Source organism: Perognathus longimembris, chromosome 2, assembly GCF_023159225.1.
Source record: "Perognathus longimembris pacificus isolate PPM17 chromosome 2, ASM2315922v1, whole genome shotgun sequence".
NCBI lineage: Eukaryota > Metazoa > Chordata > Mammalia > Rodentia > Heteromyidae > Perognathus > Perognathus longimembris.
In genome coordinates this window covers 115,635,802-115,651,049 of record NC_063162.1, presented here as the reverse complement: position 1 = coordinate 115,651,049, position 15,248 = coordinate 115,635,802, and the positions used below count along the sequence as shown (strand labels likewise).

Genomic DNA, 15,248 nt, shown 5'->3' with positions numbered 1-15,248 from the left:
CTATGAGATCTTTAGTCTACCACTATCTTTAAGGACAATAAAATGTATAAAGCTCAGGATTTTTGGCAGGGACTTCATCTTTTAACTTAGGTGGTAGTATTTTACATTTAATTTTGTTACAAGATTCTAAAACCAAAATTGCTTTCTGCTACAAAGCAAAATGCATCTCATTAGCTTTTCAGCTAAGGCCAATTTATGCAAATCCAGCATTATTAACTAAATAATTGAAGTGACCTTAGTATGCAAGCAAAGAAATAATGTGGCACTGAGGTGGGGGAGAAATATCAGTACTTGAAATATTGTGCTCTGCCTAGTATCCATCAAAGACACAGTGACACAATGCAGTTTCCACCCTTGGCACACTGTGCCAAGAGGTAGTTAAAATGCTAGCCCCACTGAGCTTCTGAGCTTCTGCCCAGTTTCTCTCTCTTCCCTCTCCTTCCCTATTTCTCTGGGCTTTACAAAGAGCTAGGATGTTCAAGGGAAATTTAAGATGTCACAGTCTCCTCTAAACAGTTAATGGATTCAGCAATAATAAGGAAATCAAAGTCTAGGGAAATACATGCTGTCCTCTAAGGATACCTTATTTGGGTAGAGATTTTGCTGTATAAGATCTGAAACTTGATATGTAGCTATTGGTCAGACTAAGGTTGTTCCATATGATATATGGGGCCAATAATTAGGCTATATTATTTGCTCTCTGAGATGACCTCATTTGATTAAATTTTTTTTTAAAGTATACAAAGAGAAGAAAAATAAAGGGATCTTTCTCTGTTGACTGGGAGAACTGTGTCAGGATCCAGCTTTCCTGAAAAGGAAACATGGACATGTTTCCTAAGCATCATCTTAAATCCAACTGAGGCATTTGGATTGGGACAGCAATAATATTAAAGCCTTGAAAGTTGATATGAAAAAAAAGGCAAAACTCTATAGAGAAAATAATGTCTATTGTGATCAAATGATGCTAGAGAAAAAGCTTCTACTTAGCTCTAGCTTAAAAATATACTGCACAGAAAATGAATTTTTGTAAAGGTTTTCTTTTTTAATATATATATATTTTTATTATCAAACTGAATTACAGAGAGGTTACAGTTTCCTACATTAGGCATTGGATACATTTCTTGTACTGTTTGTTACCTCGTCCCTCATTTCTCCCTCCCCCCTCCCTCTTTCCCTCCCCCCATGAGTTGTTCAGTTCACTTACACCAAACAGTTTTGCAAGTATTGCTTTTGTAATTGTTTGTCTTTTTTTACCCTGTGTCTCTCGATTTTGGTATTCGCTTCCCATTTCCTAGTTCTAATACCAGTATACCCGGTTTCCAATATACTCAGATAAGATACAGTCAAAGTGTAGGTACAACCACAGGAAGGTGATACAAGAAGATCATCAATAATAGAGGCTACATATGGCACGTTGAAAGTAGTTACAACTGTGATATAACAATCGTTTCCATAACATGGAGTTCATTTCACTTAGCATTATCTTATGTGTTCGTAAGGGTATAGCTATTGGGTTCCTGTGATCCTCTGCTGTGACTTGCCAAGATATGTGCTAATTATTCCCTATAAGGGAGACCATAGAGTCCATGTTTCTTTGTAAAGGTTTTCAAACACAGATCTTTGCTGTTCTGATCATTTAAAAATATCGTTTAACAATTGTTTCCATAACATGGAGTTCATTTTACTTAGCATCATCTTATGTGTTCATAAGGGTATAGCTATTGGGCTCTTGTGATCCTCTGCTGTGACTAGCCTAAACCTGTGCTAATTATTCTCTATGAGGAAGACCATAGAGTCCATGTTTCTTTGGGTCTGGCTCACTTCACGTAGTATAATTTTTTCCAAGTCCTTCCATTTCCTTACGAATGGGGCAATGCCATTCTTTCTGATAGAGGCATAAAATTCCATTGTGTATATGTACCACATTTTCCTGATCCATTCTGTTGTAACTATTTTCAACGTGCTATGTGTAACCGTAGCTTCTATAATTGATGATCTTCTTGTATTTCCTTCCTTTGGTGTACCTGCACTATCTGTTTCATATCTGAGAACATTGGAAACCGTGTATACTCGTATTAGAACTAGGAAACTGAAAGGGAATACCAAAATCGAGAGACACAGGGTAAAAAAGACAAATGACTACAAAAGCAATACTTGCAAAACTGTTTGGTGTAAATGAACTGAACAACTCATGGGGGGAAAGGGAAAGGGGGTGGGTAGAGGGGGGAATGAGGGAGGAGGTAACAAACAGTACAAGAAATGTATTCAATGCCTAACGTATGAAACTGTAACCTCTCTGCACATCAGTTTGACAATAAAAATTTAAAAAAAATATCGTTTAAGCCAGGTGCTGGTGGCTCATGCCTGTAATCCTAGCTACTCACAAGGCTGAGATCTGAGGATCACAGTTCAAAGCCAGCCAGGCAGGAAAGTCCATGAGGCTCTTATCTCTAATTAACCACCAGAAAACCAGAAGTGAAGCTGTGGTTGAAAGTGGTAGAGCACTAGCTTTGAGGAAGAAAGCTCAAAGACAGGGCCCAGGCCCAGAGTTCAAGCCCCATAGAACACCACCCCCCAAAAAAAACCTTTTAAATTAGTCATTATTTTGAAACTTTCTGTGCAATCCTCTGTCAAGTCAGCTTGAGTTAATTTTACAAGGATGAGCTGACCTGACACACTTTATCAGATATGACTGGCCAGGCACAAGTAAGGAGATCTGAGAAGAGTCAAAAAGAAAAGACATGACCCTGTGATTAAAGTGAAGACACATGCACATGCGCATGTATGTGTATGTGTGTGGAGTGTGTGTGTGTGTGTGTGTGGTGCATAAGGCAGTAACACAAACAAGTCTCATTTCTGTTATTATTCTACTGGATTTGCTCAGGGATTTATCAAGCTAAGGACCTCAGTATGATAATAGAAGGAAGTAAAATACTTTTATAAACATAGCCACAACCCTCATGAATCAAAGCCACTCACCAGGAGGTAAGTGGTCAGAAATTGGCTCCACTCTGTCAGACAGCTCAAGGTAAGAGCATATTTGTGTTCCCAGGTAATTTCATATCCATCAGGGCTGAAGAACCCCCAAAAGTAGAAGAACTCACTCTTATCTGTAGATTCGCAAGCTTAAACCTAACATTTGGCTGGCATTCACACTTTATATTTTATCTAAGAATTATTTTTCTCCAAATCACTCATAAATCACTGCTATTTCCCTATGAGGCCAAGCTGGACTCCATGCTGAGAATACAAAAGTCTAAGTCCTGAAATAGCTCAAGTTACTGACAGATCTCCCTAAAGACAATGTGCACAACTGAATTTGCTATCTTTGCCATACTGGCCATTTAGCTTCTTAACATATTTCAAGTTAGGAGAAAGGAGAGCAGCTCCTGTAATTCTGTACACTCTCTAATTCACTTCAACACTTAATTACTGAATATCCTCAAGAAGAAGGAACAGGTTCGCCCTTCTCTACATAAACCAGCATGTAAAAGCCTTCCCAGAAAGGGAACATCATCTGTATTTGCTTCAAAATACCATATTACAAAGGGAAACAAAACATTTCATATATATACAAGTAAACAAATTATATATTATATATTACTCAAAAATGGAAAGTAGACATTTCCATCTGGAAATCAAGAAAGACACAGTGTTTTCAGAAGTTGCCATCTCATGTTTGTCGCTGAGGATTGGCTGACATGGCTACATATGACCACATGTAGATTATATTTCCTCTATATAAAATGAGAGGTAAAAGAATTGAACAGTGGAAAAGAGATGCTTCTTTATAATAAAATCTGTTATCAGGGGCCAGCCAGGAATCAGAAATGGGTGCTGTGGCCCAGATGGAAGTGGAGTTAAATGTGGGGGGGGGGGGACTACAAAGGAGGCAGTCAGGATTCAGTTACACACAAAATCTCAGGTTGGAATGGAGAAGCAGTGCTGCCAAAATTACTGAATTTTTTTAAAAGTGAGAAATCTAGATTTTTATGTGAGATCTCTCAATTCTGAAAATGAAAACAACAAAGCAGAAACAAATCAGGTGTGTGGCTTAGATAATATATGAAGCGTCACTTTTGGTAACCTTAATGACGAATACATGAACAGTTAAGATGATTTGCTTATGTCACAAGAGGTTTGCTTGTGAATATACAACTGAAGGTCAAGATTAATATCATTTTGCTGAGAATCTGACAGGTGCCTGAGATTATAGAGATGACTTATATTCTTATCTCAATAGAATGCCTGATAAATGCAAAAATAAGTCCATGAGACACAAAAAGAGTTTCAGGGGAAAATGTGTCTGAAATATTTAATTTGCTAGATCTGCTCAGTATCTATCTATTAAGTATTACTTTGCAAGCAAAGTAGGTCACCTTACCTGTGCTCTCTTGAGAATGCTGTGCTCCTCAGTGCTTGCTGTTTGATAGACTTTTGCCATAACTATTGTTTTTCCCAAAGGCACGCAAGCTCTCTCCAGTTTCTGGTTGCAATTTCACATTTGGGACCGTAAAAATAGAAGACACTGGGGAGAAAATGAAGAGTTTTCATTTGTGTATTTATGATGTTTGTAATCTTTTTAAAAAATTGTAATTGAGAAGCAGCTGTGGACACCCACAAATAGAATATCATAGTATATTCATCTCTTTGAAATATGAAGGAGCTTCAAGCATACACACACACACACACACACACACACACACACACACACACACACACACGGGGAGACTACTTTTCCCTTGCAACCACAGCTCAGATGGTCATTTACAGACCTCTTGGATTTCTGTTCCTTTTCCTTTATTCATTCACTTGAGAAACATTTATTGAGTCCCATGCTTTTCTAGAGTTGCAGAATCCTACCATGAACAAATCAGAATTAAAGAAAATTCTGACTTTTGTAGATTCTGGCTAGGCAAAATATATAGTATACAACCAAAGAGACATACAAATACTGGTGAATGTTCTGGAGAAAAATAAAACAGGTGAGGGGAAAATGGTAGCTTTGGGTAGAAGGAGATCAAGGAAGGCTTCCTTGATTAAAAAAGAGCAGAGCAGGGCTGGGGATATAGCCTAGTGGCAAGAGTGCCTGCCTCGGATACACGAGGCCCTAGGTTCGATTCCCCAGCACCACATATACAGAAAACGGCCAGAAGCCGCGCTGTGGCTCACGTGGCAGAGTGCTAGCCTTGAGCGGGAAGAAGCCAGGGACAGTGCTCAGGCCCTGAGTCCAAGGCCCAGGACTGGCCAAAAAAAAAAAAAAAAAAAAAGAGCAGAGCAGAGACTCAAAGGAGTGGGAGATCAAACCTTACATATCCAGAGGGAATACAAGAACAAAATGTTAAGAGAAAACCACCAGAACTAACTGTAGAAGTGCAAGAAGCAGGTAAACTGCTTAGGAAATTACTATGAAAACACAAAGATGGTAGTGACTTGGGGCAGGTAACATCAGTGAAGCGAGGACTGATGAGATTCTGGATATATCTTAAAAGTAGCACCTATGGAATGTGACAAGAAGAGTGAAGGATGGCCTCTGTCAACTAGAATGGTGGTATTATTCATTCACAAAGAGTACAGAGGAAGCAAATTGAGTTGGGGAAGAGTAGGAGTATAGTTTTGGTAAAACTAAGCTTGTGATGATCACTAGATGACCAAGTGGGTAGAGTCAGAGGAGAAAGAACTTTAGAAGCTACCTGTGTTTAGATGGTATTTCAACCTTTGGATTTAATGTCTAATTGTATCTTCAGATTTAAAAATTCCCGAGACTTGGGTGAGGTCTCCAGGAAGTGAATAAAGAAGATTACAACCTAGGGATACTCTAACAATGAGAAATATGACATGACAAAAGATCAGCAATGGGATCTGGGAATGAGAGTTTAGGGAGCAAAAGGAAACCCATGAGAATCCTGGCTGGAAACCAGGTATTACTAGGAGAAACTGGTGACCAATTATACTAAATTCTGTTGATAGGCAAGATGAAGGCTGGGAAAAGACCAAAGGATAAAGATTTTAAAGACAGTAGTTCAGGAGTTGTGGTTTCAAACACATGATTAAAAAGGAATTGGAGGGGGTAGATGTATTTAATAGTTGTGCTTATTTTGTCAAAACGATGTCATGAAGACACATAATGATATCACGTTGTTTTAGAACAATGTACTATGTGAAAAAAAAACTGCAAAAGTTAGATACGGAAAGGTCCTTAGGGACTTCTATGTCCATCTCACTTAAACTCAGGCACTGGTCTAGAGTTGTCTTCCTAGGTAACAATGGGGCTGAAGCTAGAAGACAGGAGGTTTGTCTCCCAGTTCCCAATTTGTTGACCTCCTTTTACTGGATTTGAGTTTTGTGAGTTAGCAAATTAGTGTAATAAAACCAAGGACTCTGTAGTGTATTTTTGTTCATTTACTTTGACAAGGATAGTTCGGCTTCAATTATTTATGTAACTTGATGGTATACACAGGAGAATGCCCTATGGTGTATTGGGGAAAAGCAATGGATTCTTTTCAATCAGCCCTCCCTCCCTTTACTTCCCTGCAATTAAATCTTTGTGTAGGAATGGGGCAAGGCTGTTGTGGGTTTCAGGAAAGAGGGAGAATGATGGGGTGCCTCCAGAATTGGCCAACTTTCAGCTGCCAGATCTAAGGGTAACTTAGTCATTATTCTTGTTTGATACATTGGTAATTCCTATTTTAGTGACATATCAGTACTTCTTAGTTTTGGCATAATGTGACTGGAATAAATGCTTAATGTGCTTCAGCATCTATTCTGAATGTAAGTCAGATTTCCTCAGAGTTCAGTCACCTTTGAGTTCCCAATTTTACCACTTTCTGGTTTCAGTCCTCTGTGTAGTAAATCCTACTTCTCTATGGGATATCTAGACACAGCCTGCTTGATTGGCCCTAATGACCCTCCCCACATCTTGAGTGGACTCTGCCCATAGACTGCAGTGGCAATCTCACAGTCATAGTGACTTCTGAATACTTGTGCCTGCTTGCTCTAAACCCACCAATTACAAATGACAAGAAAATGAGGGTGAATGATGCTATGGACTCCTTAATAGCATTTGCCCATGGGTCCCTCTTTCTGCCTGTGTTCCCTGAAATTGGAGACAGTCATGGAAGTGTACTAAAACTCTTGAACTTTCACATTGTGGTTGTCTCATAGAAGCCACACCCTGAAAACTTCCCTGAGGGACCTGGTCAGATGGATGGATCCCTTGAAGCTTCTCCTCTGACTGTGTCTCTGGTGGTGTTGGCTGGGCATAGCACCTACCAGTTAACAGAAAAACTCAAAGAGTAACCTGATGAGGTTTTGAGAAATATGCCAGGTGATAGTGGCTCATGCCTTTAATCCTAGCTGCTCAGGAGACTGAGATCTGAGGATCAAGGTTCAAAGCCAGACAGGGAAACAAAGTCCATGAGACACTCCAATTAATCACACACACGCACACACAAAAAAAAGAGCTGGAGTTTTGGCTCAAGTAGTGGAACACCAGAGTTGAGCAAAAAAGCTCAGGGACAGTGCCCAGGCCCTGAGTTCAAGCACTAGGACATGCATGCATATATATATATATATACACACACACACACACACACACACACACACACACACACACACCAAACTAAAATAATGTATTTTAGAAATTGTTCCAAACCAGTTAACAGTCTAGACTAAGTATACCACCTCATTTTTATATCAAACCACAGAATGGATACCTGTGGTATCCAAGCTTCAACAACAGTCATGTTCTTCCCACAGGATCTGATAACATTAATGCAGGCCAAGAGGATTGGAGCTCAAAATTTACTTGTTTTTATTTCTGATCTTACTGCCTGCGTTTTTCATTTGGGGGATATTATTTAGAGAAAGAAAAAAAAAGAGTGCTGTGAGTCATTATAGAGAATGAGATTGACTGAACTGAATTGTTTCCCTCCCTCCTCAAATTCATATGTTGATTCCCTAACACCCCCCTCCTTCCCCCCAATGCATGGGTATTGAAGACCAGACTTATGGGAGATTAGGTATAGATGAAGTCAAGAAGAAGGTGATTTCATGATTTGTAGCCTTATAAGAAGAGGAAAAGAGAAATGTTGTCTTCTCCCTATGAAGACACAGCATGGTGGCCTTTTACCAGCCTGGCAGAGAGCCCCTCACTAGAAATATCATCGGCTAGCACCTTCATCTTGGATTTCCCATCCCCAAACTGTGAGAAATGTTGAAGCCACCCACCCTGTGGCATTTCATCATTTCAGTCTAACCTGACTAAGGTAAGTGAAGTCTTTGCACGGGTGAGTCTGTGTTAGGACTTGGTGGCTAAGAGGATGCCCTCACTGGTTCTGTAGCACTCCACTGGAGCTCCCTCTAAATCCCCACAAAAGGCAGGCACCTGAGGACTTGCAGCCTCTACTGGAGCTGCCATTTTCCAGGCAGCAAAAAAGATTTTTTTTCAAGCTTCTACACTAATATGAAATTTAATTTGAAGAATGTTAAAGAGTTTCTAAAAATAGTTTACAGAATCCTAACCCAGCAACGCCATCAAGAAAAGCAGTCATGTTACTTTTAGGAACTAATTCCTAATGTCTCCGAAGTCTGGCAATTCTTTGTTTTGTAAACATGTTTACAAGTATAGCCACAGTTGTTCTAAATGGAAATGACTGTAGTATTTAACACTAGGATGGTCCTTTTCTTGAGACTGGATTTATGCTTCATAATGATTATCTTCTAGACACAGAAATAGAATTTCTGTAACTCAAAATTGTTACTGGAGGCATTTAGTAGAATCTTGCTTTAAAAATATAATGATTTTTTTTCATCTTTATTCTCCCCCCTTCAAAAGGTTTCACTGCTCCTGATGTTTAACGTTATGCAAAGACGTGTTTCTGCCAATGAATATCGCCTTATGGTTATGCTTCTGCAAATAGCCTGCTGTGAGCTGATAAAGGGATTAATGCAGCCAAAATTCTTAATCTGTGAAATTACAAATTAAATTCTCATATTAAAAATACCACCCTGAGGTATTTTTTGTGGTTTTAATTCCCCTCTGGTGTTCTGCATACATTGTGCTTGTTAATGATGGGGACAAGGCTGTCTCTGCTGGCAGTCTGGTGCTGAGTGATAATGTGTAGGCATTTACTCACTGATAGAAACTGGATTTAACCACTGGCTGATAAACTAAGTGGCAAGTGGGTAATAAGTCCATAATAACAGAGAAGTAGTACTACAGAATTCAGAATCCATAGACCATCAAAATCCTGGTTTAAACTCAATCATCAAGTCAGATGGGATTGAGATGTCACCAAGGAGGAGTGTTATCAAGCTATAAGTTATACTACATGGGAAAACAATCATGTGCCAAGTATGATGAGTTAAACTAATGAGCCTATTTGCATCATTTGTTTCCTCACTCCAGGAAGAGGTGCCCCTAATTCCCTGTTTTTTTTCCATAGGAATTTCAATTTTGTTTTTTGTTTGTTTGTTTGCTTGTTTTCTGTGGATCATTGCAATAATGGTTAGTGAGCAGAGTTTGGAAAGGAAATGAGCAGAACATAGAGAAAATATGGGATCAGAAACTAGGAAATGTTAATAAGCATTTGCTAAGCAAACCCTTGTCTGTAGTCACTTTGGGGAAAATTAGTTAGAATTATGCATAGGATACAAAACCATTTAGGGCAGAAATGCAATTCTGCTTTTTTAAAAAATCCATTGGAGTTGTTATATGAGATTTAGTTCCAAAAACACATAAAAACAAAGAAAATCCAATAGCATTGTGAAGAAGAATCTAATAGTGCAACAGGGGGCTGGGAAGTCTAAAATCCAAGTGATAAAGGAAATAACTGTAAATGATGTATACACAAGGATGAATAAACATAATATAAATATTCATGCATATAGGCAGTATGCCATTTTTTTAAGCAATCAGCAAAGGGCAAGAAGAAATATCTGTAATACGCTTTAATGCCATTGGACAAAAACATTCTGACAGAAATAGTGTTTTGCAAAATTTCACAAGAATTCTGTTTCACACTTGGGAAGAAAGCTGAGACCCTCCCAGCCATAAACCAGCCCCAAATATTTTAAATATAATTGAAAAAGCCTGTATAAATATGAGCACTTTTGTAAAAACAAAACGAAAACCCACCCAGGAATGTATTTTGTTTTAAAAGATCCAGAGAGGAGCTGTCTATACAAATACCAAGAAAATGTGTAGTTAAAGTGAACTATATGCCTTCCGTTCCTGAATGTCAATTCTGTGCATTAGCCAGTTGCCAACTCTGTTCTTCAGCTCACTGCATAGCAGCCCCTCTTTAAGGTTATTGTTACAACCAAGATGGTCTCTGAGAATCAAACAGAAATGAATCATTTTTTCCCTCTCTGTGTACTGCAGCCAGTTAAAATAGAGCTATATGCATAAAGAAAGCACTAAATATGTAAATCACGTTTTCCTTTTCCTTTATGAATGCTCAGATCATTTTTTGGACACACACATAATCAAATACAAAGATGCACAGCTGCAGACTGCAGAGGAGAGATAGCAAAAAAGGAATCCATTTTCTTCCTGTGTCTGGTAAGCTAGCAATTGAATGGCAGGATTCTGCTAATATATATACACATAATCCCCCTCTGGCTTTTGCATGCTCCCTCCTTCTCTTTTATAGACACACACAAACACACACACACACACATACACACACACAGATGTGATGAATACACAGATAAATAATCTCATGGTTGGGCACATATAAACAAGCCCATCTCTCTACATGCATGTTGCACAGCTCTCTGGTTGGCTATTGCAGGTGTGTAGTACTCACTGTCTGTCAGTTCCCATAGCCGTGGGGGCAGGTCACTGAAATACTCGTGGTTCAAGGCGGCCTGTGCTGATAGTCTGTTTTTGGGAGAACACTGGAGGAGCTTAGAGGCCAGATCCTCCGCATGATTCACATAGCTGAGCCTAAAATTATACGCAAAAAGAGAGAGAAAAATCAGACCCAAGGAAAAAAATCCACTAAATAATAAATAAAGCTCATGTAATTTTCTGTACTTTAATTTATTACAGGCCAGGAAAATAATTTAAATACCTGATGAAAATAAGCAGAACTCATACTGATTCTTAGCATATATCTCTTACTTCTATCTTTCACTCTGGCTATTCTAGTATCATTGATTTTAGATATTTCCAATACAAGCAAAGACTTGACACTTTCAGCTGAATAAAATAAGTCCAGAAGTAGAACATTTCAGAGGTCAATTATCAAATAATAAGTGGACAGCATTTCATAGAATCTGAGTACTTCATGGACATCTAGATGAATTTATAGGAAACTAATACAAGATAGGATAATTAAAACAGAACTGAAATTAGATTCTGTAGTCAGAATAACTATCTGTTCTTCAAGAATTTATATTTCCTCCCACCAAACATGAAATCATTGAAATAGATGCCCTCTCAAATGCCAATATCATAATATTAATGTATAGGCTCAAACAACAGGAATGCACTTAAATGATGCTGGGCTGAATCAATTCAAGATGACCTTTAAAACAACAGTAGACAGAAAATATGGGTTTCAAGATTATCGAGAAAAGGATAGAAGTGAAGTCTTTCATGTGGTATAAGCTTTCATATGGGCGGCAGCAATCTCAGTGCAGCCCAGCTGTGCTTTTTGTGGAGTTTCTGTTTTTCTGCTCAGAGAAATCAAACACGGACACTTAATTAAAACTAAAAGAGTATTTCCAATACTGTTTACCATTCCCAGATACTTTTCACATTCTCTCAGAGTCCAGCAAGGTTATTACTACTCCCATTTGATAGCATGGAAAGAAAGGAGAGGCTGGAGACGGTGGGGATTGCTCTGGTAGTAATTCATGTTCTCTTAAAGGCTTTTAGCCATGGTTCCCTGAGTTTTAGCAATCCAGTGCAACATGTGCACTGACTCTCAGCGGCAGCCAGATGGGGTCAGGGAAAGTTGCTTCTGAGAGTACTTTTTAAAAGCCTTGAAGGCACCGAACACACACAACTAATTAGCACAAATGAAAACTAAAACCAAAACAACTTTCTTCACTGACCAACACAATTCGCCTTAATCTACTCTTTATAATTGATTTAAATTTGTTATATGGTTAAGTGAGAGTCAGGATGGGAGACAAGAAAGAGGGTAATGAATTTAATTAGAAAGGGAAAAAACAAAGAAAATATTATCCTCGCAGCCAGTCTAAGAGATCTTCTTGCTAAGGCTTTCTACGTGAACATCTCAGAAATGGGCTTGGTATCTGGCTGCAATGGTTGTTTTGTACAAATGGATCAATGCATTCTTTTTTTCTTTTATTTCCTTCTTTTTTGGTGATTGTTGCTGTTTTGTTTTGTGCTAGGGAAACATTATACTACCTTTTAGCAAAGTCTAGTATTTATGCTTAAACTAGCTTGGACAATGACCTTCCTGTTTATACTTTCTGTAATGATGGGATGACAGTTGTGTACCACTGTGTCCAACTTTTTATTGACTGAGATGGGGTCTCATGACATTTTTCCTGGGCTGGCTTCAAACCATTCCATAGCTAGGTAATAGATTAGTTTGACATGCTGGACAAAGAGAAAGTCATCCATAGAGAGAGTCTATATTTTCAAATTTTTATGGCTTCTATTCTTTTGACAGTTGTCAAAACAATGGGTTATCTACATCATTATTTCATCTTAATACGTTTTCAAGATTATGAACTTTTCATTTACATTTTTAAAACTCAAATGTGAAGTTTGAGATACCAACACTTAGTGGTAAAAACTGCACTTACAATCTGGGTGCTGGTGGCTACACAGGAAGCTGAGACGTGAGGATGGAGGTTTGAAGTCAATTGGGGTAGAAAAGTCTGTGAAACTCTACTCATAGCAAAAGAAAAGAGAGAGAGAGAAAAGGAGAAAGAGAAAAAAGCCACAAGTGGAGGTGGAATTGGCTCAAGTGGTAAAGCAATAACCTTGAGTAAAGAAGTCAAGTGAGAGGGTGAGGCACTGAGTTCAAGTCCCAGTAGTAGCACACAACAAACAAGCAAACAAAACTGCATTGACATTGAAAATACAGTAACATTTAGGTGTGATGACAATGCATCCAGATCAATTTTCTATAGGCTAGATTAAAATAACCATAATAGAGACAGTTTGGGACCAGATCTGAATTTGGGGCCTAGCTGAATTTTTAAAAATTTAAATAAATAAAATTTGTTAAAAGGAAAAAGGAATATTGATAAATACTCAAACTTCATACATTGCATAAACATGAAGACAAAGGGGAGTGTAAAATTTGCAAGTATTTAGCACTAAATTTATGACTACAAATGCATGCAATGCAAAACAACATATACTATTTTTGGTCTTGGTTTTCTCATTTATAAAAAATGGTGAACAACAAGAGTCTGTGATCTCTCCTACTTTAGCAAGCCATGAGCCAGACTCAAGGCCAAACTAGTTTTACTGCTTGGAAGAATTATAATTATTTACATATCTATCTTTGTCCTTATAATAAATTGTTGATTACCTTTAGGTAAAATAAGTACATCTAACGTGTAGAAATAATTATATAATTATGTTATTATATTTAATAACTACACCTAAATTCAAAGAATTCACCAATATAAAATGGCTTCATTCCCACCACCAAAATAAAATTTTGCACAATTAAAATTATCATCGTACATTAATTGTACAAAAAGGTTTTGGCATATTTACCTACATGCATAAAATGTAGTTTGATCAAATTTACCCACCTATGTTACTCTTTTCTTTTTGTTTATTTATTTTTTGGTACCAGTTCCGGGGCTTGAGCTCAGTTTCAAGCTGAGTGCTCTTGTGAGCTTTTATCTTCAAGGTTAGTGCTCTAATCACTTGAACCACAGTTCCATTTCAGGCTATTTTGCTGGTTAATTGAAGATAAAGAATCTGATGGACTTTCCTGCCTTAGCTGATTCTCAGATTTCAGCCTCCAGAGTAGTTAGGATTACAGTGGTAAGGTACCAGTGCCAGACTTTCTTAATATTTCCACTCCTTCTCCCTTTTGACTGTTTTAGCGGATTTTATTATGTCATTTGTATACATATATGTACATATAAGTGCCTATATACACATATAAGTACATTTATATACATACATATGTACACATAATATATATGTGTGTATATACTGTTCTTCAAAGTTGGCTACATTTAATGTCAGTGAAATAATTTTTTATTTGTGATATTGAATGTCTATGCAAATCTTTAATATACGAAAGTTTAGAAATTTTAGTATCTCCTCATCTATATTTCAAGGACCAATTTTACTCTCATTTTCCCCATGCTTTTTATATATCAGTGTTTTTGTCACTGCTAGAAGCATTTTTTATCCAACTACACTGTATGAAACTTAACATTTCAGAGAATATATTAGAAGTCCTATGAAGCCATAAGTTTACCAACAGATGTTAGAAGAACTGTTGTTTTCAAAATGTGATTATGGAGGTTTAATTTTCTTTAATCTTTCCTGTAAATCTATCGTTTGGTTTTGTATACTGTAAATGTGAATAATCAAACAGAACAGTCTAGCACTGTTAAATCTTCCTGGCATATCTTCACATTGTGATCTTTTTCATGTGAAATAAAACTTTTTAAGCTGTCATTCATTTTTCTTACATGAATTTAATAATGTTCATTTCTTTCATTAGTATTTGTACAGCATGGCTTTTGTTATCTGACGTCTTTTAATGTTCCCCTGCTTTAGTTTTAAGATGTTTCATATATATTATATACCTCGGCTTAATTTTCACCCAATTAATGTTTTTTTGCATTTTGTGATTATATTTGGAATTACTGCTATGAACTTATCTTAATTTTATGTTCTGTCTTATCTTCTTTTACTTTTGTTTCTTCTTTCAAACTTACTTTTAAATTCAACAGATTCTACTATTTTATATATTATATGTTATATATTTCATAATTTCTTGTACTCAATTCTTATTCCTAACTTTTCCTTTTGCTTTTTGAAAAATAATGTCCCATTATATCGTTAGATGTTTAAGCTCTTCTAGTAAGTTTTTACCGGCTGTTAAACGTTAACAAATTATTTTATTCAGAGAACCCTAGGCATATATAAAGCACATTCCAGATAAGTTTTTGTATATGATGAAGCTAACATCAACATACATCATCATTTTATCAATTATATATTATAACAAATTGTTAGATATGCAAATTTTAAGTTACATAGCTCCACAGGCATGTAAAAT

The 15,248-nt window shown here is 37.2% G+C and overlaps 1 protein-coding gene across 5 annotated transcripts in view; it reads right to left on the bottom strand.

Moving 5' to 3' along the window:
• Positions 1-15,248, bottom strand: part of Cdk14 (cyclin dependent kinase 14) — a 511,316-nt gene that overhangs the window by 74,507 nt on the left and 421,561 nt on the right. For 4 of the 5 annotated variants that reach the window (XM_048339985.1, XM_048339983.1, XM_048339987.1 and 1 more), the window contains 2 exons: positions 10,812-10,951; positions 4,385-4,528 (listed from right to left, as the gene is read on the bottom strand). In XM_048339985.1, coding sequence (XP_048195942.1) covers positions 4,413-4,528; positions 10,812-10,951 — 256 coding nt within the window. In that variant the 3' untranslated portion in view covers positions 4,385-4,412. Of the gene's footprint in view, positions 1-4,379; positions 4,529-10,811; positions 10,952-15,248 lie in introns of all 5 variants that reach the window. The other variant, XM_048339984.1, reaches the window with a different exon arrangement.